The following is a 26,816-nucleotide window of genomic DNA, read 5'->3' as shown; positions in this document are numbered from 1 at the left end:
ACCTAAGAAAAAAAAAAACAAAAAACAAAAAACAAAAAACAAAAACATCATCCGTGTCGCCCAAAGAAACCAGAAGATCTTTTAACTGCAACAAAGCTCCTCTGAGTTGGGAGGTAAAATTTCACCTGGCAGGTCTTTGCACTGTTTTATTCTCTTTAGTTCTGAAGTTATCATCAACTCATCCATTAAATGCAGAATACACTAGGTGATTTTGACACGCCAACTGTCCCAGAGAAAGAATTGTTGGTACTTCATTCACCTGTCCCACTTTTAACGCCATTTCAAAGAATATTCGTCTAGGTTTCTCAAGTTCCTCTGTAGGCCGGCAGCTCAGCTCTGTACCCTGCGGCACAGCCCTCCCTCGAGCAAAGGGACAAGCAAGCCTCCCTTCAAGGGCAAGGGCAGGAGCTGCGAGACAGACGGTAGCCAGGAGCAACTCCCACTGTTCACTCAAGCACCCAGCCAGTCTCCACCACCCATCCAAGTCACTCGCCAACATCAGCGGGATCTTCTGTCTTTCATTTGATTTACTAGGCAAAAGAATCGCCACGCTGCCCAGATACTTACTTATCAAACAGTGCATACTATGAGAGTATCGGGAATTGTCCGGAACAGTAAAGCTTCCATCGCAAATAGCAACTTGACTTTCTCCAAAGGGAAGTGAAAAGAAACAAAGTTTATACAGCAAGCAGCCAAGTGCCTGTAAAAAACAAATACAGGCACTGTGAAGGGATGGGAGTAAGCCTTTCACACAACAAAGAAGCACCAACAAGAAACAAATTGCATCCTAGCTACAGCCGAGGCTTACTCCGTTATGTAGAAGCTGCATTACAAAACACTGCTGACAGACAAGCTGATGTACAAACCAGCTCTCAAAAGGCTTTCTTTCCCACCGACTCCTTATGTTAGACAACCAGCTACCAAAATCAGAGTGCACCCCCAGAGCTGCGTTCACATGCTCGTCTCACACAGCGATACCACTAGCCTTTCCGCTCAATTTAGTCTTTTACTTCACTGCGCGTCACCTAATAAAAACACCCTTCCTTATCATGCTGCCAACAGGTTTCCACAAGATATGACTGGTAATTAGTAAGCAGCAACCTGAGCCAACAAAAAGGAAAAAAATTCTAAATCGTGTCCCCCCTTAACTCTAATTGATCATCACACAGGGCATTCATTTTATTTACTGAAGACGTAACTACCAAAAGATAGCTCTACCACATTCTGCATTGTATAGGTGCATGACATACTTCACTTTCAAAGAATTAGTTTTTCAATTAGTCGATGCTGCCTTTAACTTGCCCCGCTCCCCATCTTAATTTATTCCACATTGCACAGTACCTGATTTTTTTGCTTACCCAGATATCTGCCTTGGTAGTAATTGCTTTTCCTCCATAAAGATTGATCATTTCGGGAGCTCGGTACGATAGTGTTGTATACCTAGCAGTATATAATTAAAAGAGGACATAGATGAAAAGCGTGCCTCAGAACTGAAAGCATGTTTTCCTGCATCTGCCACGCACACAGCATTCACACCCAAGTCTCAGATACGCGCCTGGAATTGTCTTATGCAGGACAAGTCATTCATTGCATTTGCAGCATCACAGAGACCATCCGGAGTAGCAACACAAAATTATCATACACAAGAATCAATATTAAGTCAGATAAAATTTGTTTTTAAAGTACTTCTGCAGCACATGCACTTTCCCAAGAGTCACTGTGCTTAATTACTGCAACAAGCAGTCATTTGGAAGATTTGAGAGTCCTAAATGAGTTTTCCCTTTTATGTATTGAAACATACAGAATGCAGACTCCAAAAAACTAACATCTCAAACAATGACTAAACTGGTAGTCAAAGTATTTTTCATAGCTGGAAAAAGTAACCTGTATCACTTTATAACTTGAGAACAAGCAGCCTGCAGTAGTTAGCCTGAAAAGGCATAACCTAACTCTCACGTTTTTTCAAGAGTGTGCCTGTAGTAAAAGTTAAAAAAATTTCTGATCAATTTTAGGATAGTGATCATGGACCTTACTCGATAAATAAGACCTTACGTAAACACATTCCAATGCTTATTTACATCAGTTCTTCTTCTCTCATAGAATTAGCTGTATTAAAAATAGCACAAATTTAAAATATCAGACTACTAAAATGGCTAGTAGCCAGACATATATTTTTGAACAATTTAATTTCAAAACAGCATGCTTTTTTCCAACAGCTTATCCTTAAGAGGCTGTTTTGCAAAAACAACTGTGAATAAATGGAAGAAATCTATATAACCAAGTAGTTCCACTGTTTTACTATATTTGTGTCAACAGTAGTTCAAATTCAACCATTAAGTTCAATTCATATTAATATGATACGTGCACACTGCACAACACCACATGGTGTTTCCTAGCAGCTCAATCATTGCTTATGATAGGCCACTTAAAAGTAAACTTACTTTTTAATTTCCTCTTCAACCATATTAACACCATCTTTTTGAGGATTAAGATATTTGTTAGTGGCGCTGCCGAAGTCACAGAGAACGTAGTTTCCGCTATCATTTAACAATATATTCTCGACCTTGAAAAGAAACCACCACACACAAATATTAGATGCAAATAACAGCATTAGTTTCCAAGTTAACTGTTACTACGCGTTCTCACACACAAACAGAATAGTTTACAGAAAATGCAATTGACAGACTTGGGATTCACAGTAAATGACACCTTATGGTTTAATCACTCTGCTTACAGCTCCAACATCAGCAAGCGCTTCCCTAACTAGAAGTCACAGTCTTAGTGAAATATCTCCTATATTCTCAATCCTTTTTAAGTACATCATTGATTTTAACCTAGATGTTCCTTTTTATGAGTTCATACCTTTAGATCCCGGTGAACTATAGGTGTTTTGCACTGATGCAACCGGGCAACAGCTTCACAGGTATCACAAAATATTCTCATTACTTCCGATTCAGTAAAGCCTGTCTGCAGACGCTGGTTCATCTGATTCACAATTTGCCCAGCTAAAGAAAGAACAGGATTTTTTTATCTTTTTAAGAAATTTCTACTACGTACAGAACTAAAGACTTAGTTATATGCACAAAATCCACAAAAATGATGAAAGAAACATTTCCACAGTCACTGCATTCAATTAAAACAAACCTGGTTCTTCAAATGCACACTCCTGTATGATCCTACACAGAAAAATTACTGCCTCAAATGAACAAAAAAGTCTCTATGACTGAATCCTGTTTGGCACGAACTGTCGCAAACACAAAGAAGCATCCATCACACAAAGATGGCACCTCAAAAGCATCTCTCGCCTTTAGATCCATAGGCAAAACCCTGTCAGCCAACTGAGTTCAAATTAATTCATATTCTAGACACCCTCTTTGTCTTTCTGGGAGACAAACAAGGGGAAAAGAAAAAAAAAGAAAAAAGAAAAATAAGGAGCCCTGAATCCACACTTTGAGAAAGACTTCACGTAACCCCTTCATAGGTTTCTTTTTAAGATCAAGAATCAGTATCTCCCTGTTTCTTGAAGTAATTTTGCCAGATAATACTAGGCTCTTCCTACCACGATGCTCACTTAACGCTAACAGCTGAAGCAAGGCTTAGTATCTGCAGGGCCTTGGTGAGCGTTCCATCAAAACAAGGATGCTTTTAAAAAGAAAAGCCTAACACTGTCTGTCATCTGACAGCTGACATTCCCGTGGCCATTCACCATTATAATTAAGGAAAGAATACTGCAACAGGGAGTCAGAACTGAGCTTCCACATGGGTGCAGAAATTCACCCATACAAGCAGTGTAGAGGGCCAAAAACGTGGCCATTAGTTTTCAAGTAATCTCCTTATTTCCTTCCCCAAACTGTACATCAAGACTATCTTTGGCTCCTTCCGGTACAGGTTGCACAAGCTGTTATGTTTGCTGCTGCTGCTGCAAATAAAACCAATCTAAACCTCAAATCAAAGTACTCTTCGAGCATTACAAATAATGGGGTGCGTTTTCTTTCTAGTCTAGAAATATTTCCTTTGTACACATAGCACTTGTTCCAATACCATCACCTGTTTATTAGGTTAACCACCATCTCCGTTAATGAAGTCTGTGCCTAGTTACCCTAAATGTTAGGTAAACTGCAGCAGTTAAACTCAACAGCAAGTTTACTCCAATGTATATGTGAGTTGTGGAAAAAAATAATCTGGAGTTTCCCTGGTTTTGCATATTGTTTGAAACAAAGTTACATTATAAAGCAGGACCACAGGACTACGTTTTTGGCCAGCATTATCAACACTCACTATGCTATGCTCATTTATACCAAGTCACCTGTCAGATAAGAGTAAAGCATCTTTAATATTGTTATCTGAAACAAAAATAGCAGGAGAATAGCAGTGAAAAGCTTGCCAATCTTTCCTACCAAACTATGTTCTAGCTACATGTTGATCAGCACAAACAGCAGAACAGAACAATTTCACTTTATACTTAAACAAATAATTTCCCTGCTTCTAATCAGTCAGTTACAAACCCGTGTGAAACTGACTTTTACATTTTCTCAGTGTTGAACAGCTCAGTGCCTGGACAGCAACACAAACATAAGAGCAAAACCAACTAATTTGATTCCAGCTGTGAGCTATTTATGTTAACCTTGTATATTAAAGGAACAATTCTACCTAAAAATCCCAGGTGGTCAATGCAAACCTTTTCCCTGCGTTTCCTCTGAAGACCTCAGCCTTCTCTTACCTCGGCAGTACTCCATGAGAATGAGTACCTCCCAAACATTGTCACTTATGGAGTTAACGGCACAATCCAAATAGCTCACAATGTTCTTGTGCCCGGATAACTCTTTCTGAAAAAGAAAACGCACATTTCACTTCAGCGCAGAAAAATTTAAACAAATAAAAGATAGTACAAATTTTCAGGCAACTATTTATGATTCCAAGTTGACTTAGCCCCTGCCCCACATCCACCCGTCTTGAGCAAGCACCACAAAGGCAGGACACGGACTCATCGCTGCCAGCAGCGTCCGAGCGACTGCTACATGTCAAACACAACCCAACTACCACTCAGAAAAGAACATTTACATGCTACTCGTTGGACAGTGCCAACACACCAAAACTGTTGCATTTTAAACCAACATTGTGAAGTATTAACAGCTAAGCCCTTGGTATGTAGGTAGGAGATACGGAAGAACGAAACTACTCATGCCCGTCCTAAGCTAAACTGAAAAACAATCTCAGTTATTATAAAAAGATAGCTGCAAAAAAGCCACAACTGTCGTAGTCTCAACTACTGCAAGTTTTACAAAGATTTTACACACAAGCAACTGAAGGTGTCCCCAAGGAAATAAAAACAACTTTTAAGAGCAATTTTGCATGTGGAATTAAGCAATGCTTATTTCACATCTGACTATGCAAGTGTTGTCATTTGTACTACAGAGTTGCTGCCTCTAGGATAACTTAAGGTTAACAATAAAAGCACCTCATATCAGGTAATTAAACAGGTGCTGCTATGATTAGAACACACATAAGCTAGAAGTGCAGGGAGATGGAGATAAATAGTCTTCATAGTATCTGCTAGAAGGCAATATAAGAGATTCTCTCTTGCCCAAACAGCAACTAATTTTTTTTTTTTTTAACCTGCCAAGTAATCATAAATCCAAGCATGCCTGACTAAGCTATCTAGTTTTTCCCTTATTTGCTAGTCATCTGCTGAAAAACAACAGAAACTCTGATGATGTAGGGGAGTTGAGCTACACTCGTTACGAGCTACCCCAACACTGGACTGCAATCTGAAGAACGTGCTTGCTCCTGCTCAGGATGACAAGACTGGTGGGTGCCACCAGCAGCATTATTCAGCCAACAGAGCTGGGGCACACAGAGGTCATGAGAATTTAAGCTACCACTGCAGAACTGGAAGAAATTACTTTTGATTGGGAATCACATGTACTAACCGAATTGACTGTGGTATCAAATACATTTTTTTTATAATTGCTTCAGAAGTTAATCACGCACCAACCCTAAACTCAGCACTAGTTTCTGAAACTAATGGTGCAAGGTCAAAAGAAAAGGTGGTCTAGAAGCAACTGTTACTGTAGAGGCTTTTGGTTTATGTATATCACAAATTAATACATTCTCCAGTTACAAATAATGAGCTTCTTACCATAATTGTAATTTCTCTCTTGCATATGTTGAGATCCGGCACATTATTAACATACATTCGTTTCAGTGCACAACGTATCCCACCATGGGTACGTACCAGAAACACAGTTGAGAAGCCACCTGGAAAAAACAATTACAAGCAAATGAAGCTACTTGAGTTCTTGTTATTGCTCTAGCCAACATCACTACACGCTAAGAAATAAATGAGAAAGTCTATGTCACTCATTGAGCGAGGCGATTACAAGGATTTGCTACCTCAATCCATTTCACGTAGATGAAGTATTCTTGACAAAAGCATAAGGATCTTACTATTTTGTTACAACGTTCCCCTAAAATATGTGAATAGCATTTTTACATTCAAATAAATTCATGAAGTCTAGTGTGAACTCTATGTATTCAGGTATCAACACTGAAATACTTTGAGTCATCCACAAACCTGAACAAAGTGAAGGTATTCTCCAGATTGTCACAATTTCTAAATCCCCCAGTACTTGTTAAAGGTTACTATTAATTCCCTGAACTTACGTTTTAAAACAGAAAAACGAAAATACTAAGGAAAGAGAAAGTCTTGAGAGACACTGCATTAAAGAGAGAGACACGCATGAAAAGTCATGCAACTTTTCAGCATAGTCTGAAGACAGGTAGAACCTCTCCGCAATCACAGATGGTGCAAGCCATCAACTCTAAAGTAGTATTTTTATTGAAACCCATACTAAACATGCAGTTAGGAATTAAACATTTTCCCCACAACTAGTCCCATCAGGAGCATTCTTAGTCCAACAGTGGCATGAACTGCAAGCCATATACCTGAGCAGCTTCCATATACTCCCAGCTTCCTAGTGTGAAGAGTTTTCTTTTCTCTTGCCATTAGAAAACAATCACACAGACAGGAATTATATACAGAAGCAAGTCAAAGAGCCCACACTGAAAGCACGTCCAAATGCTCAGGCAAAGCAAAGGGAAAAACAACCCTACTGTTTCCTCTCTCTTGTGTTTGTCTTCTCTACTGCTCAAGGCCTCCGGCAGACGACATGAGCGTCACCGCAGGGTTCACACGCACGGCTTTCCCACAGCTTCAGGAAACCTGCCTCACAGAAGAGCTCATGTCAATCCATGCCCTCCTTAATTGACTGCTCTCTGATGCTAAGCCAACTATTACCATGGGAACTTTCAACTAGTGCAAAAACTCAGGTATACAATCAGGACAGAAATATGTAAATTAAAATGATTAACTGCTCTGATAATCAGGGAGCCGACTGAAATGCTTGTGTTCCGTGTTTCCTGATACAATCTGCAAGCCACATTTATTACATATAATGCACCTCATTTGATACACATCTCGTGCTTGGACAAATGTGCACATAATAATTTACAATTGAAGAAGTTAAGTTTTATTAGGAAATTTTCTTCAAGATTAAATATCTATTATTTTTTAATTTAATTGCTTATTAAAGCAATGAGATACTATGCTGTCAAAACTGAGTTACTGCCAATTTTAATACAACAGCCTAAGTTCTGCAAAATTATTATACTTAACCTAGCTTACATTGGGCCTTCCCAAAACATTACTGGGACAACCTGCTCTAAAGTTACTCAAGTTCTAATGCCAAACTCCAGCCGGAGCTGAAATGATCCTATAGGGCTCCCCTGTCACCAGCCTGGGGAATTAAGTTAGAAGTGATGAGCAGACCTTCGTTAGTGGAAGATGATATTTTTGTACTATCCTCTCAATAAAAAGAGGCTTCTTTTTTAAGCACCAGTACTTGACCTAAAATATAAAGCAACACTCAGGCAAAGCACAAAAAAGCACATTAGAAGACAAAAATCACTTCTTGTCTTTTTAACCAATTTTATATTTTATAGAGAATTTTAATTCTCCATGACTTGCAGAACAACAACAAAATGCCAGATTTCAAGCTTCCCTGACAATTGTTTTTATGGAACCAGAGCAGACATGACTGGGTGAAAACAGTCAGGAGAAAGTAGAGTGGGGGTGGAAATAGATATATATATAAAAATAAAAATACTCAGACAACTTCTCTTCTTACCATTAGGTGGCAATATTAACCAATACTTGGAGCCTGAATGAGCCATACAGACCTATTGCACATTTTGCCAAGGAGTAGATATGTGACTTCGAATGTTTTTCCATTAGTAATAATCACCGCTATAAAAGTCCTTTCATCAACGAGCCAAGTGGCATAACTCCACACAAAACTTTAATACCTACATTAATATTTACAGGAAAATTAATAGCCACCAGCGTTCTGGGAATCTTTATCCAGCCAAACCGTGAACCATGAAAATTTAAAACCTTTTAAGTAATTTCTGATGCTAAACTTATCACTGAATGCACCGAAGCAAGCAATAATCAGTGCTGTAAACATTCATGAAAACTCTCAGGGGGCAAAGAAGGTAGGTACATACGTGGCCTTGTCCTATACAGGGTCCCTTCCAACCTAGGCAGTTCTACGATTCTATAAACACAACCAGAAATAATGAGCAGTTGCTTTGCCCAGAGACTCAAGATTGCAGACTGAACAGAACTACACTTCCAACGTCCGTCAGCACAGGAGCTGCTATTTCACCAACAATTTCAAAAGCCGAAAAAATTTCCTATTATGTCATATAGAGAAGAAAGAAAATACACTCGGTTTTCCATAACACAATGCATCCAAAAAAGCTTAAAACATAACTGCCTTAAGTTATGGCACTTAAAAAGGTGCCAAAGAAGTTCCAGATGTTAAGCCACCATCTTCTCAACACAATTCCGTTTCATCACGACAATTCTGGTCACCTTCTTAAATTCCTGATATAGTCAAGTCACAAGTTTGCTTTGCTTGCGCACGCAGCTTTTGCTTTACCTATTAAATAGTCTTTACCTCAACGCATGAGTTCTCTCTTTTGCCCTTTTGATTCTCTCCCCCTTCCCACCAGGGGGGAGCGACCGAGCGGATACGTGGGGCTCAGTTGCCATCTGGGGTTAAACCACAAAAGCCTTGTGGGAGCTGAATCTCTTAGTCTTTTAGTTCCATCAAACTCATCCAAGACTTAAATACTCAAAAGTTACACGACAGTCACATTGCACAAATCACTTCTCCTTGAAATACTTGCTAAAAAGCCTTTCTATAGCATCTACAGTTAGTTAAGTCAGAAGATTCTCAGCAGAGAAGTTTTGACATAGAAACTCATTACAAAGCTCAGCAAGTAGAAATTCACACCTCTTTCTTACCTTGAACAGTCATTTCTTTCATCTTTGCCATCCATTTTTGGGATCTTATTAACAAGCTAACTAGCAATGTTTGGGGTTTGTGTGTGGTTTTTGGTATTTTTTAAACAAAAATTTTACAACAGCCACGTTTTATAGTCTGGGTTTTTTCCCCTATGCATATTTAAGGTCAACCTTGAAAAATTTCACATGCCTCAACATTCTGTTTATGCTTTACCATGTTACATTCCTGAAACTCCAACAAGGAAACAGCATAGCTATTAGAATTCAAAATATCCTATTTGCTTACTCAGGTAGAACAAAATAAGGCTGAAGAATCTTCCAGTACCTTCATCATCTTTCAGACTGCTGCCAACCATTTTGTGAAGGCAGACTAGAATAACATCAACAAAAATATTCTCAACAAGTTACACATATTTTAGCTATATAAACAATAAGATCTTTTAACATACCATTAAAACACACAGAAGCACCGAATGTTCCTCCAACTGGTGAGCTACTCGACTGTATACTCAAATCCAGACAAACAGAACAGAACTTCATGCGCAGGATTTTATCCTTATAGCAATACGCAGTAACCACTACCCACACCCGTAAATGCTGAATCAGGAACAGTAGTTACTGCAGTCTCTCAGAACAGCATTCCAGGTACCGGGAAGGTACCACACATCCACTGTCCCACCACCCCGGCCATACGTCTGCCGGCCATAGCCCTAATCCCTGCGCATGCTCACTGACCAGAAAGCACTGTGAAGAGGCCATCCTGGTGAATCACGGCAATATGAAATTACACTAATCATATATATCCAAATTTTTATATATATGGTCATGTGTGTACACACATTTGTATATTTTTAGTAAAGCATATTCCACGAGTCTCAGTCATGAACAGAAGGCTCTGAGACACAGCTCCATCCGGAAGAGCAGTTGACAGATGTTGCCTGCAAGTTCAAGAGCTCAGCATGCCCAAAAGCAAGAGGAGAAATAGTTCCCTACTTTTAAAATGATCCATTTCTACACACATGCATTTTGGAGTTTAATATTTCTCCACTTGAAGCGTGCAGACAATGCATTCCTAGGGACATACCATTGTTCCTTTTCCCACTGCCCACACAAATTCCCACTGTGTGACAATCTGAATATCAGGGCTAGTTAAGACAAGAAGCACTGCTTTCTTCAAACCAGCGTCTGCTCCTGAGGCAGCACTGTGAAAAAAGCAGCTTTGACCCACATACCACCAGTGCACCCATAAAAAGCAGGTCTGCTATGCGCACCTCTACCTGCCAACGGCACTGTTAGCCCTCCTGATGAGCAGGCAGTCTCACTTTTTACTTCTTCTAGCTGCAGCTGCAGTCCAACTTTGCAAAAAGCTTTGACATAAGCACCTGAGACTACCTGGGGCATCCAAGACACTTCAAGTTACTATGGAGTTCTGGTAAAGATGAATTAAGGTCTGCTATAGATTTCTGTGAAAAGTTCTCTCATTTATTAGCACCTGTGCACCAGACATGCCCAAGTGCCAAACAGAGGAAAAAAAAATTATTAGTCTAGTGTTCTCACTGGGAAAGGGAGAAGCAGTTATGTTGCAAATACAAGTGCCAAATGCACCAATCACTTGATTTTTTTTTTAGCCATTTAAAAATAATTAGAACAACTGACACAGTGTGCAGTCATAACCAAAACCCAGATGCCAGTGACGCAAATAGGTACTAGTATTTTTATCATGAAGCAGTAATAAAGCTTTCACCCCAGCAAACTTCACATACTTAAGAGACTTCGACATGTCAGCTATGCTTTCTCTTAACACCAAAGATCCCGAAAGCTTGCTACAGTGCAAATTTAAGTGCCACACAACCTGCAACAGGAAGCTGCTCAGAAATCACAGGAAATCCCCTCACATCAAGACAGGCAATAATAAGACAGATGAGTGGGTGGAACACAGAGGAACAAAAAGAAAAAAAAAAACCACAGTCCCAAATTGGCATCTTTTTCTTCTTTTAAATCCCAAGAAGTATTCCTATGGCACTCACCTCAACAATTTGTGGTAAAGTTACTATTCAAAGACCCTTAACAGGAACCTTTAACCATCACCTCTGACAATGCTGTCATTCCCTCCCGGCCCGTAAGGGCTGTCAAGGAAGCCTGAAATAGTCAATAGACAGACATTTCAGCTGTTTGGTTGAAGTTCTCCAAGTTTTGAAAATGCTATCCTCTGTAAAGCCTCTGCTCTCCTCCTATCAGGCAACATCCCTTTCTCTCATGGAAAAATTATCCAAGACAAATGAGACTAAGGCAAGCACATGTGTTTGTATGACAGCAACAAACTAAGATACCATTAATTGGCCTTTCAATAGGCACGCCTCCACAAAGTTCAGAGGATAGCATTTTTCTTCCTGCAGTTCGCAGTGTGACTTCTTTGCGACAACATCCCAGAGAGAAGCCCAGATCAAGATCTCCCATGCACCGGAAGACCTTCTGGAGACATCTATTCTGTCAACTCAGTATTAAACACATTTTAAAAATTATAATTTGATGACGTGATACAGACTTCTTGTTCTGTACGGAGCAAACCTGTTCTAGTCAGCTAGAGTCCTACAGCACTACGCTGGATTGTCAACTAAATCTACTACAGATATCTTCCAAATTTCAGTGCTAACGTTGTAGTTCCAGATTTAGGCAAATTTTGTCTGACAGCTGGCGATTGAGATGCTCAAGCTTTGAACTAGCCAACAGCAAAAGGAACAGAGCTGAGCATCCTGCATTGAAGACAATCCTGCTACTCACCCTGCGTGCTTCTCAGTATCCAGGTGACTTGCTATCCATAGTTGACTACTATAATGACAACACTGTGCCATCTTGTGTCTGCCTCAACTATTTTGCTTCTAGAGAAACAAAACCCCTCAATTTCCTAATGCAGATAAGTTTGCAAACTGTTTGAAGCAAACACAGCTACTGAAATAGACACGCTTGCAATTCCTGCATTATTCTCTGAAGTTTAAGATGAAACTGTATTGACTGAATAGCTGATTTAATGCATGCTCTAAAGAACAAAAAAAAAAAAGCAAGCATTTGATACGCCCCCTAAGTAATAAATCTTAGGCACCCAAGACAAAACATTGTCTGTCTTAGGGTAAAACTGATCCCTTCCTTACTCCATACTCTTGTTAGAAGAAATATGAAAAACCTCTCTACATTTCAATTTGTCACAACCACTGTAATACTTGCATAATACTGCATTATCACCTCCTCTTGCTATTCACTGAAGAAGGTCTAACACATCGACCTCTAAAACTGTATTTAACAGATGTATTCTATTTCAGTCAACAAATACTTCCCTTAATAAGGGAGCACAAAACATGACTAATAGATCACCACCAGCTCAATTAATTGATTGCGAAGATCAAAATATTAACCTCTTTTTCTCTTACAGATTCCAAAACCACACTGTAACAGAAATTACTTGAGAGTATTGAACGGGTCCATTACGCATTCTAACAGAAACCAAAAGCAGGAAATTATGGTAAAATTTGACAACATGTCACAATGCACATGGGCTTCATTCACAAATTCAGCTCTTAAAGCTCTAGGGCTATGCTGTCATTCAGACACTTGCTACTTGATGTATTGAAAACAAAGGGTTTTTTTAAAAACAGAGGGAGGGGTACTGTAGGTTTTTCTAACAAAAAGAACAAGTGCTTTCTTCTCACAGAAACAGCGCGATTATTTATGTTTGAAGAGATTAATCCAGTCTGATCCCAGCATCCGTGGGGGCCAGGAAATGTTTCAGCACAAAGCTGAGTTGGAGTTATCTTATACAGCTTACTGTACAGAGACAGTACAACAATGTGTTTACAGGCACATCAGTAACAAAAGCAAAACAGCGTTCAGTTCAGCATCTTCTACTTCAGTGCTCACAAAACCACCTGCCAGCCTGGGAACAACACTGTCTTCCAACAACACAAGGATCTTCAAGGGATTTTCACTTTCGAGACGCACATTTGTAGAGGAAGAACGAGTTTGAAGAAAATAAATCGACTGGTTGCATAATTGTACTTCTTGCACATCCCAGCGTACTTCAATAAACATGCTTCCTCTTTATGAAGCAGGTCAGCATTTTTGAAGTGTGTTTCCTCTGTACAAGCCTCCAAAGTTCTCAAGCATTGCTGCAGAGTTTCCCATCCACAGTGCATTACAATACTCAGAACTGCATCCCTTACTAACTCGGCATTTTTAGAACCAGTTCTGGAATTTAAAAAATAAAAAAACCAGAAGTTCAAGAAACACAATCCACGTTTCTGAAGCCAAGAAACACTTCTCTAGGGACAGCTGTTTGCAGGAGCAAGTAAGATTTTTCTCCAGGAGATAGAGCTTCACATCCTTGATGCTTCCCTTTCCAAACAGCAAGGTCCGAGAACAAACAGAAACCCCACAACAGTACCCTACCAACCAACCTGAACATGGTATTTTTTTTTGTCAAGGTCAAGACTGTTGACTAAACATTTACATAAGGGATTACGCTGTGTAATCTAGACCAGAACAGTTAATTCAATTCCCTTTCACTATGCCATTAAAACTCTCGTCTCTCAAACTTTAGCACGCTAGACATCACGTGTTGCTTGAGGTATAATCAAGGCGATGCCTGCAGGCAGGATGTGCTTCCTGCACAACTTTTCACAAGAAACCTTCTCAACTTGACCAAGACATTGGCAAGATGAGCATCTGCTAGCACAGCTTAAAAAAAAAAAAAAAGAAAAAAGCCAAACAAAACGACAACACACACCAAAAAACCCTGAAACAGCAACTCTATCTTCAACACGTGGAAAAGGTCTTTTCCCCATCCCTCCCGACTTTCTGTTTGTTCACTGAACTCGACTGTCTGTAGTTTACTCTGAACCGAAAACAGAGGAAGTTTGAAAAGCAGGACTACGACATTATCTGTGAATACAGAGTAGACAGGAAAATGAAGTTACTCATTCTACAACACTAAGTCTACGATCAATAGAAGCCATGCATTCGATTCATTTTATAGATTGATTTCAAATGTCATTTGCTAAGCTTTAACACACACAACACTACTTAAAAAACCAAACTTGATTTGAACTCCAATATAATAAGCAAGTGTTAAAATTAAATACAGTTACAGAACGGTTAAATCAGCGGGTACAGATACATTACACACCTAATATGCAACCACTGCACCTTTTTTGGAACTAAACTCCATTTTCATACTAAACGCTTACCACCCAATTAAAAAAAGACAAATCACACAAAGCTTCTCTTTAATTACCTCTTATTTGCTCTGTAGTATGTCTTTCATTTTCCTTAAAATCACTATTTTAACTGTGATTTAAATACGCAAGCATAAGAATCCAAAGCAGAGCAAGTCACAGAATGGATCTATAACCTCACACATGAATAACTCGCCCAGTGAATACCGCAAAGCTACCATGGCACACAAACAAGGCAAAGCATAAGGTTCCCAGCTTCAGCAAAACGGCTAGTTCTACAGCAGCTTGGAGAAGTGCCACCTTTCGTTGCAACAGAAACAAAAGAGTCACCAGGCCATGCAGAGATAAACCAAGCAATTCATAATGCTAAAAGCATTTCAGACTAAGGCAGATGTCACAGGAAGATTTTCTGGTTTGCTATTTCTCTAAGGCATCATACGCAGACTAAATTAGCAAAAGGAAATGGTTCTCTCTTCACTGCTAGAAAGAGCCTACATAGTCTCATCTCCACATTTGAATGTCATCACCAGTGAACTCATTGACCATTTTTTGTACATGAGCATGATCAAAACTGCATTAACTGGCTGGAATTAGTTAAGAATATCCAACATGAATATTTGAGGTGATCAGTATAAGGATTTTCTTTATCTCACCTCATCTTCTTCACTGTCTCTTTACTCTCTCTCATCTGCCCCGTGGGTCAGGGTAATCCCAAACACAAATACAGGCTGGGCAGAGAATGGATGAAAGTAATTTAGTAACTATCCAAAACAAAAAAGAAAAAATTGTTTAGCAACAATCTTTTCAAATAAACGCACATTCAGCTTTTCAGCCTACAGGAACTGCAAAAGAAATTAAGAACACATCATATTAATTGCTGACTTTTAAAACTAGTTTTTGTTTTATAATAAAAGCAGCAAAATGCTGCAAGAATAACTCGTTAGAACTGATACTGAAAGATAAGGTGCACAGGCAGACATCACAGTCCAAACAACAAACAAAAAAAAAAAAAGAGAGAAGTAAAACAAGGCAGTAAACAGAAAAAGGATTAAACCAAGAACTGGACCACAGAAGTACATATCTCTAGGAGACTTGCACGTTAAAGTTTCAAGGCACCACAGGAATAAATTCATCCATTAAACCAACTTGCAAGTTCGGAAGGAACCCCAACATATACATTATTCCAAACAAAAATTTCCTTAAGTCCTCGAATACCAGAACTCCTTTCATAGTTTTGTATATGGCAATGAAGGCACAACATATTACAGAAACAATGAAGAAGAAACCATCACACGGCCAGGACGTTCCAAACTCTACCCATGTCTCTTGTACAGACTTGTTGCATGACTTGGGGCAAATCCCTTCATCTTGCTGTGTTTCTCCATCTGTAGGATAATGACTCGCCCTAAGGGGATGCGTTGTTCTTCAGATCAATACCCGCTTTGACATCTCTTGAAGAGCACGACAACATATGCTGAGAGAATGTTCACTCTCACATGAGTCAGTATTCTTCAGTACTTTTAGCGTTTGCACTAGAAGCAGCAAGGTAAACCTAAGGCAAACCGAGGCCAAGAAGCGACTATCATAACCTTCATGGTGAGAACACTGCAAGTTAGTTTTCAGCTCCAAACACGGACTTAATGTTTTGTAACATCTGCTCCTTTGTTCTTGAGCAACATGAACACAGTAAAGAGTCTTTTGCAACACAAACCAAAAGCAATATTCCCTACTTAACTAAAACAGACCCCCAGGATCAAGTAATTTTTTTATTTCAAGTTGTTAACCTGTACTTTCTGTGCATTTTCCTCCTCCCTGCTTCTGTTCAGAGACCCAGTTTCACAACTGACCCCACCCATACCCAAGACATCCCACTGCTACTAGTAAAAACTAACTAACCTAGACAAGCATGAGCAAGGAACGCGTGAATCAGAGGAAAGGAAGGGAAAGGTTCCTACCTTCTTAACCGGTAGACTAACACTCAAGAGACTGAAATCCATTCCCTAGACAATCAAGAAAGCAGAAGACGGATTTACCTTCCTTTTTTGTCAGCAGCTAGACAACCATGAGGAGAAAAAACGGAACTTAGTCCTTCAAGGGAACAGGGGTTTCACGTTCACGGGCTAACTTCTTAAGCTGGAGAGAACAATACAGGACAAGCCATCTCTACTGCAGACATCGACAGACTAGAGATGACGTGACTTGCTTCAGTGAACTGCTGCTTAGCATCACTGGGATCTGCAAATCAGCCTGGTGCTTTCCGCTTAAGGTATTAGAAATAGGCAAGTATTCCAAACATTCCAGGAAACAGCTGTTCACTCAGTATATTAATAGTATTACATATAAGTATTCTAAGCCAAACCTATACAAAACACACGATGAAAAAATTCCATTCCAAAACAGATTGTTGCAAAACTAACAATTTCTGCAGAAAAGGACAGCATCTCAAACAATCAAGTTACAATTAGGTGACAGACCACGTCTGTGTTCCTGGTTACTCCCAAATGCAGAATAAAATTTGTTTACCAGAATCACATCTGACACTCTTACATTCCGCATTTTGGCAGGCATAGAGCATTCATAGTGTCAGTTAACACAGCTCTGCTTACAAACAGCAACTCACTCGACTATGGTAACCTACTTATCTAGACTATTACACAGGCAAAAAATAGCCACAACAAGGAAAATATAGCCCAAGGTTAAGAAATTCAACAGTTTAGAGAATGAAGACTTAAAGAGAACACTGTGAACCAAAACAGAGACAAGCAGCACAACCTCAAACATTTCTCCTCTGCACCCAAGGAGAAATCTATTTAGCAAGAAGACATTCATCAAACAGCACGCGTACGCACATTTACAGCGAAAACAAACCAACATCTACAGCCAGAAAGATGTCTAAGTCCACACAGTTAACATGTATATATTAAAGCATGCTCATTCTTCCCAGATGCGAAAGCAAAGTAAGCCTGTAATTACACTGCTCCGTAGAGACCGAGTCCCATCTCTGGCCTTAACTTCAGTTCTTCATGCGCAGAAGAAGTGTACAAATACTTCCATATGGGTAACACTGTAGTTAATGACTGACAACTCTACTATTGTACTAACAACAGCCCAGAGAAATAAACACACGCTTCCCAGAATCACTGGTTTCTAGTTAGCACCTGTCTGAAAATGAATTCTACTTTTATTAGCTAAGAAAGTTTTTCTTTTCTACATTGACATGCAAAATAACTGAGATCTAATAAAAAAAAAAATAAACTGTCAGGTGAACCAACAAGACACAAACACACACGAAATAAGATCCTGCAGAGCTTCCTTTAAAGCCAGGCCAAGTCTCTTTCACAGACAAAGCTAATATATCCTCTATTATTACATGCTGCCTTACTTTACCCTTTGGTAAAGTGTAAAGGGTGAGGGTGTCCAGGAGTTTCATAGCAAAAACACCTGCATGCGCACATCCCCTTGTATGACTACTGTAACATTAGCATACTTCATCAAAACACACCCGCAAGAAAAAAAGTAGATGGCACATACATTCATACATTTGTTACATCTGCCTTTCATTAAAATTTGGCAAAGGGAAGATGGCTTGAGTTTGTGCATCATAACATGATACTGCTACAAATCAAATTGCTTCTGCTATATAATCATCCAACTCTTGGCCACTATCCCCAAGAAATTAAATCAGCATTACTAGATTCCAAAGTACTTGCTTCAGTATTTAACTACTTCTGGGCACATGGAAGTTAAATTGATAGCATTCTTGAAAAAGAACGGAACGACTAGTGCAGTTAACAGAGGCATAATATACACGTTCACATACCTTGCGATGCAGAAAGGGGCATCCTTGAGGGATGCAAAGGCTCCTAGCTTGACAATCAAAGAGCATTAGATCCTGTGTCCGTAGGAGCAAACTTGGTCTTAGCTGAACAACAGACACCTCTTCCAGCCTACAGATATTTCCTAACCTGGTCATTTCTCCATCGTTTTAAGAGGCACACATAGCTCTGGAGGGTACAGTGACAAGGACTATTCTCCCGAAGTACCAACAAAGTTCAGTCAGAACACTAGTTATCTGACTAACAGAACTGAAGTTAAAGCATTCATTTTGCGTGCTATGTTACATGAAAAGCTATTTTTACCTGTATATTGATGTAAGACTAGGATCAAATGCAAATACCCAAACTACTTCCTGGTTTGCTTTCTTTTTCATTACACAGAACACAGCTACGTCCTATAACAGCCAGAGCAATGCTCTTGTTTCAAGATGTTAGCTGCCTTCATTAGGCTTGAAAAGCCTCAAGATCAGTCCCCAGCACTACAACACATTACCCAGAGATCAAAACTCAGTTCAGCATCTCGCCACCTGCCACTCTGAAGCTAACGCTTGAGGTAAGGCAGGCGTGCCTATTCTTGGGGTTGCCTGAGAGCTGTGCGCAAATTACTGTGCTCTTAGCCAAAACGAGAATCACAAAGTTTCAAGTTCTCACGCTGGTTTTTTCTCCCTTTATCTTTTAAACTTGAACAAACCATTTCTGCTACTCAAATATTATCAAAGCAAAACCGTTTGAGACCCATTAAGAGGCATGACCTTTACAGTCTTGTGTGAATGCAGATTCATTTATATTACACTCTGAGGAAAAAAAAAAAAAAAAAAAAAAAATCAACATGACCAGTCCCAACTCCAATTCCACAAGTTAGCTTTCCAGACAGCCATCCAGCTCGTAATCCATCCGAACAACTGAACTATATTCCCGCTGAAAATAAAACAGCAAATACTGCAAGGAGCGGAAAGTCACATGCTACATAACCACTCAACTAACGAAGAAAACCAATAATGAACATGTCAACTTGCCGTGTATGAAGAGACTGCCATGCCACGAAGTCATGGCAGAGGTGACCCTGCATCACCTGTATTCATAACACCTGCCACTGCACAACCAGAATCCCCGAGTTCAAAAGTCAGGCCACACCACATTTAAGTGCTTTGAAGGAGTAAAGTTAACAGATCCATTACAATGGCAATGCCTCCTATGTGCCTCTTCAGAAAAAAGCTCAACAAACAAGCCACATCTTCACAAGAGGGAAAGCAGCGTATACTGTACAGCAGCACGCTTAACGATTTATAGCGGCTGCTAGAGTTGCAAATCCCCAAGAAAACTTACTTTAAAGGCCCAAAAAATCAGGGTATGAAAGGTTAATTGAAATAAGGCTCAATAAAGCATCCTAGAAGGCCAAGAAGAATCTTATGCCCATCAGAAAGTTCATCTATTTGAATTACTAATTGAACTACTACCGCTAAAACACATAAGGCAAAAAAAAAAAACAAACACAAACAAACAACAAAACCAAAACCACAGACCCCAAAAAATCTTTCAAGACTATCCTGATGTTAGGACTGATTTTGAAAAACTTAGCATGCCTTCTTTCTGAACAATAAGCAATTCAGCCATTACCACAGCTGCGATGTTGGTCAAACTTTAAGATTCCCCTTCTTCCCTTAGACAATTAATTGAATAAAAACCTCCAGGAAAACACACTTGCTCTATAAATTAAAAAGCGTGACAATCTACAAACACACAGCACCAGATCTCACAAAACAGGCCTTAGATTCCTTTCCATTAAGGCTCTAGTTTTCTTAGGCCTTGACTGGAACACTATGAAAATAAAAGACCAATTGAATAATGAATGTCATCAAGTACTTGCCGAGACTGCACGCTCAATTTAAGTAGGACGGTAGAGCTTGCAAGAAGCCGATTCCTTCACTAGTGTGTCAGTAATGACTCTAAGAGGTTGCAGTGTGAGACAGATTATAAAATAATGGAGAAAGAATTTCTAATTTTATAAAGGGAAGACTTGAGGTTTTCAACTGTCCACCCTCTTGAGAGGTCCTTCTCAAAAAAGTATGCTTAAACCATAACATTAAATAAATTAAGCAAACATTCTGTGTTATACAAACATTAAATAATTAACTTAAAAGCAATCACCACCTGAGTGGCTTTTTCCCTGTCTCTGTAATCTGAAATGTAAGGTCACTTAGAATAACAACAGCTTCCTAAGGTACAGCACCGGAAGGCCCAACACCACACATCTCCAAACTCACCATTTTATCAGCTAGAACAATTGAAAAGTACAGCATAACTGCTACCACAGAACTTTCTTCCACGTATACTAGGGCAAAGGAAATAGAGAAAGTCACAGCACAAGAGTAGTAATGTGTCAGGTTCAATCCCTCCTATACGAAGTTTGAGGACAACGAAAAGGGAAAGAGCAGCCTATTGCCTTTTCTAAACACAGTGACACTACCCACCACTATTTTACATCCAGTCTGGGAGCAAGCTGTACAGGATGTTACCCAGTTTCTTCCCTCTAAGTGTCTAACATCGCACCTCCACTTTCTTAAATAATGCACTTGGCTGGTAGGAGGGTTAAAATAGAAAAAACTGTACTGAATTAACGATGAGAGAGTTTTGCTTCCTCCCGATACAGTCAGCGTAGTCCTTCACAAAAACCCAAAGTTTTCAGGGGCAAGATCATCACCCTCTTGTGCTATATTCACAGCACACTAAGACATTCCTCATGTGTAACGGGTTAACATCTGTATCATAGGCAAACAGTAAGTATTGGATAATCCTGTGAAATCCAGTTCAGTAAAGCTCACCCACAGCCAGATTAGCTTTCCCAGTATGTGACAAAAAAACAAAACAACAGGGAAAAAAAGAAAACAACAAAACCTCATGCTTGTTTCTAGGATACTACTTCTTTTCCTTCAAGCTTCTTTGCTGAAGATGACTCCAAATCTAGCAGCACTGGCAGAATATATAAGTGTACAACTACCTGATAGCCACATCATGCTTTTATCATGAAGCAAGACTACCCCATTATAACATGCAAGCTCCAACCCCCTTAACTTTTCTGAGGAGTATAAACCCCAGATGATCTAAGCTTTACATTCAGTCACCTCTCTTCATTTTGTAGGGGACCAAAGTCCCGGCTCATTTTTCTGAAGCATTCCTAGCTTAATGAAGAAGAGGAGGTATGGATTTCTGCCTCTTTGGTGGAGCACTTCCAATGGGACCAACGGCTCTATAGGCTGTTCCCTTCAAGTGAGGTGGAAGGTCGGGATGGGGACAAACCGAGGAGACTACTGCCTGCCATGGAGTTACCCCATTTCTCTGTTGGGCTAAGTCTAATTAAGAAATCAGCAAGTGTCCAGATATGGTACCAATAGTCCTGGACAACAGAAGAACACCAGCCTGAAGAACCCCTTGAAACCATAGTACTTTAAGCACCTGATCAAAACATAAAGGACACGCGTACCACAGGAGGGGAAAAAACACTACACAGTTTTCTTTGTTGTGCTGGGGTTTCAGGGTATTTTTTGTTCAGTTGTTGGATTTTTTAGGTGTTGTGTTTTGTTTTTTTTTTTTTTTAAATAAGAAGCAACAGCATATGCCCCATGATTCCATTAACCAACTCTGGATAGGAAACAGTATGATGATCATCTTTCCACGCTCAAAAATGAGCTTACAAGCCAAGCCAGTGATGCTTGGGAGCGAAGCTTGAGAATCTACTGCGCATTTCATCTACAGTCTCTTTTTTTTGTTGATTCATTGTTTGCTTGGGTTTTTTTAAAACATCCATAACTGTCTCTGCTTGCTTTATCTGCACTCATTAAAAACATACTCTCATATTAAATTTCAACACAACACTTTGCATGCCTACTTCTGTCTGGTCTGGTAACTTCGAACATGGAAAAGTCTTTGTTCATTTGGTTTAAACATCCCCAAGACCCATCAAGTGATCAAGACAACAGAATATCTTCTAATGCCTACCCTTACAGTCTTCAGAAAAATTAAGTTTCACTGCGGTTCTTACACTTCAATAACTCCTTTCTGTTTAAGTCAACACAAACAATCAAGTAATATTATCCCCATGTCAACCCACAACTTTCTACCTCCTCCTTACATCAACCAAAAATTTTTGGGGAAGTTGATGATTTTTACTTTCCTTTTCATTCCTCACAAAACTAACTGTTTTGCACTGACATCCGAGATGAATTTAAAAGGATGTTTCATACTTTGTCACATCCAGTTTGCTACAATTGCTGAACTAAAAAGTCTTTTTCTATATTGGAGTCACCATAACTAACTTCCCCGTGCACCATCTGTAACTTTGAAAAGACAGAATTCTCCATATTTTGGTCAGCTTTAATTTTCAATCTTTAGCTGCATTGCACATACTCTTGTTCAGCAAAAAGATAGAGAGAGAAGGCCTTCACTCTGCCTGTATCAGTCATTATCCCACATATTTCTACCATTCCCTCAAAATGGATAAGAACTCATTTTCTACATCAAACCTCAACCCAAATTGATTGTTTCTTTCCCCACCTCTAAGAAATAAACCTTACGAACAAACACCTCTATCCAGCAACATCCTGACCATTGCGTTACGAAGGTTAAGATATCAGCAGGAGAGAGGTGTGTTTAAAACAAAAGAACCCCATCTAACAGCCTCCTAACTACAGCACTTCAACCTTTATACCTGCTTCACTATAAGAGGATGCAGCTCCTTTAGATAGCATTATATAGATTTCTCTAAAAGAACTAGAGTATAATGCTACATAATTTTGCCTTTAAAACACTGCAATAAAACAATACTGTCAAAGACTGCAGAAAAGCGCTCTATCACCTGTATCAGCATGGGAAGTCTACCACAGATTCATTTACTGCAGACTAACAAGGTGTTACCACTTGAGCCTTTCGGCATCACTACTGCCGCTCGTTGCTGTTACTGAGAGCCTAAGTCCTCTGCAAAACCTAGAGCCAGCTTCCTAAGATGCTAAATTTGGTAGGGGTGTATGGGGAGTGTGGTGTGTTCAAACAGTTTGAATCTGACAGATGTATAACGCTATTAATTCTAATAGCTAATAAAAAAGCTTATCCTTACACCACCGCTAACAGAACATTACATATCCATGCTGAAATAGGTTTCCGGTTAAGTTCATTACATTCATTAACTCACTAACAATGCTTCGTGTTACACAACCTAAAACTCTGATATGAGCCTCTTAAAGTAACTTGTAAATGCTATTTCATCAGCACTAACAGGAACTACTCGACAAGCCTAAGACCCTCAGTAAAACTGGGTTTCAAAAAATTAAATGAGGAAATGCCTTATACAAAGGGACTAGGAGAAAAAAGAAGTCCATTCTCCCCAACTCCCCAAGCAGGAGGATTATTAAGCAAGGGATTTATAAAGTGTTAAGTATTAACAATAGATTGCAATATGATTAATGCAACATCAATAACATACCATTACTTATTATTAATTGTTACTAAGTCAAGGGAAAACCCAACTGTCAAGAAGTAATTCCTAGATAAAAAGCAACTTACTCATTCCTAAACTATTGTGGTCAGCTCGGAGTACCGGCGTGCCAGCTGAACGCTTGGTCACAGCGACCCCACCACCAGTCACCACAGGGCACACATCTGCTCCCCACACACACGCTGTTAACCCAGCTGCTTCCCAGCAACAGAGGCCTTATGCGAGTATGGTTCCCCGGCTCCTCGCTTCTCTCCCGACCACCTCAACCACGTAGTTATGCCACCTGTTGTTTTCTTCTCCTCTCAGCCTTTTTGGGTCCTCCCTACCAAAGAGTTCTGCTGTTGGCTTTGAAGACTTTTCCCAAGATGCCTCAGATTTACTGACTCTTATCAGCTCCAGTCCTAGGAATCCATATCTAAGAGACCACATAAAAGCTGTAGCAAACTTTCTATTTTAGCCTCAAAAGGAAGGAATCCAATTCACACAACACTGAACTGTTAAAATTTGGACTTCCCGCTGCCCCCAAGCCCTTAAGGGCTATGAGTTTGTTTCTGCAAGCTACAAAAAGAAGAAAAAAAACCCAGTGATCTACAGTGACTCTTAAAAGAGCACATTATGGGAAAACTTTTAATAATATGCTAAACTAAAACAAGCACCATGCAATTTTTCTCCTTTCCACTATGTATATGGGTTTTGTGTTACCTCCTCAATTTGTTCAGGAGCCTATTTCCATAATTTTTTTTAAGAAGTCTCTATCCTGCAACCAGCCCTGCAGAGAAAGGGCCTTCTGTCAGACCACAATCACTTAGAAGGCGCCCTCAGCACGGACCACTCATATTTTAGGCAACCAGGTATGCAGTTGGCTGAGCCCTGACCTCATTTTCATAAGCCAAAGACAAAAATTGCATTCTAAATATTAAGTACCAATTCCACTACACTACTAAAACTTTTTCCAGATAGCAATGAGAATTTAAGTACCATCTATACATTTCTATTTTAAGTAGTAACAGTATCTGTATGCACTTCGTAAAACCGCATCCTAAATCTTCATCAAGAAATGCACATAAGCCATAAAAGTATACTATCACATTTATGCATAAACTAGTCTAAGCAATACACAGACATTAAAGTGACAACGATAAATTATCTTACCCACAACATGCAAACCAGCGTGTTGTAGCACTGTGAAATTCAGTAACTAGAGTATACAGGACTAGCCCTGTGCTCAGTGCCCTAGGAAGTGATTTATACTTTACACTCGGCAACAGCAGATCAGAGAGTTGAACACCGCGCTGTTTCCTCCACACACACAGAGTAAAAGTCAAATATGGCTGTTTTCAGGGTGCCCCACGCCAGCCTTTAATGAAGTCGTACAACTACTGAAGTCTGACCAATTTTATGATAATCTGAATTCGGGCCACCCTCCTCTGAGACTCAGTGGAGATCCAACGACATCAGGCGTGAGTTCAGGACGAGAAGTGGCAGCCAGGAGCCTGCAGCAAGGGGAGGACAGGGGTTCTTCACGGCAGAAGTTCCTCGCACCGCAACTCCACTCGTGACCCTGCCACAAATCCACTGCATTCCAGCAAAGCATATCATGCTTTTTATTTTCTGGAGAGTTTTTTTGTTGCTGTTGCTGACAAAACCCACGAAAGGATTAAATGGCCCCATTCTGAGACGCCGGTTCCCGGCCACGCCGTCGCCAGCCCCAAGGGACCCGACCCAGCGACGCCCCCCCAGCCATCTCGTATCGCTCTAGTCGCGACAATACGTCAGGAAACTCTGTAAGCCACCCAAGGAGCCCCGGCCGACACACAAAAACCCCAGACCCCCTCCAGCCGGCTCACAGCGTCCCTCAGGGCCGGTAGAGCGGCGGGGCCCGTCCCGGCGCGGGGCAGCGGCCCCCCCCGGCCCCTGCCGCTCCCTCCGTCCCACCGGCACCGAGCGCGGCCCGGTGCGTGTGCCCCCCCCTCCCCGTTACCTTCCGCCAGCAGCTCCTCGGGGGTGACCTGGTAGCGCCCGACGGCCAACACCTTGCCCAAGGCGACGCCGCTCGCCCCGCCGCCCCCGCCGGCGGAGCCGACACCCGCCGTCCCGCCGCCGCCGCTCCCCTCGGACTTGGGCATCCGAGAAAACTTCTTCATGGCGAGGGGGGCCCCGCCGGGCCCGCCGGACGGGCGTCAGGCGGCTGCCCGGCCCCGCGCTGCGCCGGGCAGGGCGGCCGAAGAAAAAGCCGCCGGGCGAGCCTGAGGCGAGGGGCGGCCGTTGCCCAGAGGAGGGGGCTGCCCCGCTTCACATGCCGGCCACAGCCCCCGCCCCGCGTCTCCTCACCCGCCACCACCGGCTCCCGACGCCGCTCCGGGAGGAGGAGAAGGAGGAGGCGGAGGAGGGGCGGGCACAGCCCCGCCACAGCCCCAGCGAGGCGGGCGGCGGCGGGAGGGGCCGCGGGGCCAGGGCGCATGCGCGGAACCCGCTCCCTCACACACGCGCCGGCCTCACCGTTACACGCCCCCCGCCCGCCGCCCGGCCGGAAGTGAGGTTGGGCGAGCACGTGGGCTCCGCGGCCGTTAGGGGCGGTGGCGGCCTCGCGCCCTCCCTGAGGGGGCGCGCGCGGCGGGCGGGAAGCCCGCGGCTTGATGGCGCCTCGCCGGGCCCGGGAGCGGCCTGAGGGGGGAAACGGCCCTGAGAGGGGGAACGGCACCCCGGTCAGGCCGGCGGATGGCTGTAGGCCCTCCGGGGTCTGTCAAGAACTTCCCATAGGGAAAATAACTGTAAAAACTGTGAAATGACTGTTGACGGTACAAGTAAGTTAACCGTGGTGGACCTCCACCCAAGGATTAGGTGTTGACCGACTGAAAAGAAGCGGTAAAAGGAGGGATCCGGACAGGAAGACACAA

The 26,816-nt window shown here is 41.2% G+C and overlaps 1 protein-coding gene across 3 annotated transcripts in view; it reads right to left on the bottom strand.

Annotated features, from left to right (window-relative positions):
* BMP2K (BMP2 inducible kinase) overlaps nucleotides 1–26,366 on the bottom strand; it is a 58,049-nt gene extending 31,683 nt beyond the window's left edge. For all 3 annotated transcript variants that reach the window (XM_063335775.1, XM_063335777.1, XM_063335776.1), the window contains exons 1-7: nucleotides 25,901–26,366; nucleotides 6,140–6,258; nucleotides 4,721–4,826; nucleotides 2,863–3,005; nucleotides 2,442–2,563; nucleotides 1,359–1,440; nucleotides 568–700 (exon numbers count right to left, since the gene is read on the bottom strand). In XM_063335775.1, coding sequence (XP_063191845.1) covers nucleotides 568–700; nucleotides 1,359–1,440; nucleotides 2,442–2,563; nucleotides 2,863–3,005; nucleotides 4,721–4,826; nucleotides 6,140–6,258; nucleotides 25,901–26,063 — 868 coding nt within the window. In that variant the 5' untranslated portion in view covers nucleotides 26,064–26,366. The remainder of the gene's footprint in view (nucleotides 1–567; nucleotides 701–1,358; nucleotides 1,441–2,441; nucleotides 2,564–2,862; nucleotides 3,006–4,720; nucleotides 4,827–6,139; nucleotides 6,259–25,900) is intronic.
* Between the last annotated feature and the right edge of the window lie 450 nt (nucleotides 26,367–26,816).

This window comes from Chroicocephalus ridibundus, chromosome 5 (genome assembly GCF_963924245.1).
Source record: "Chroicocephalus ridibundus chromosome 5, bChrRid1.1, whole genome shotgun sequence".
Classification (NCBI taxonomy): domain Eukaryota; kingdom Metazoa; phylum Chordata; class Aves; order Charadriiformes; family Laridae; genus Chroicocephalus; species Chroicocephalus ridibundus.
Note: the sequence above shows the minus strand (reverse complement) of the source record. Positions and strands in the feature narration are given on the sequence as shown.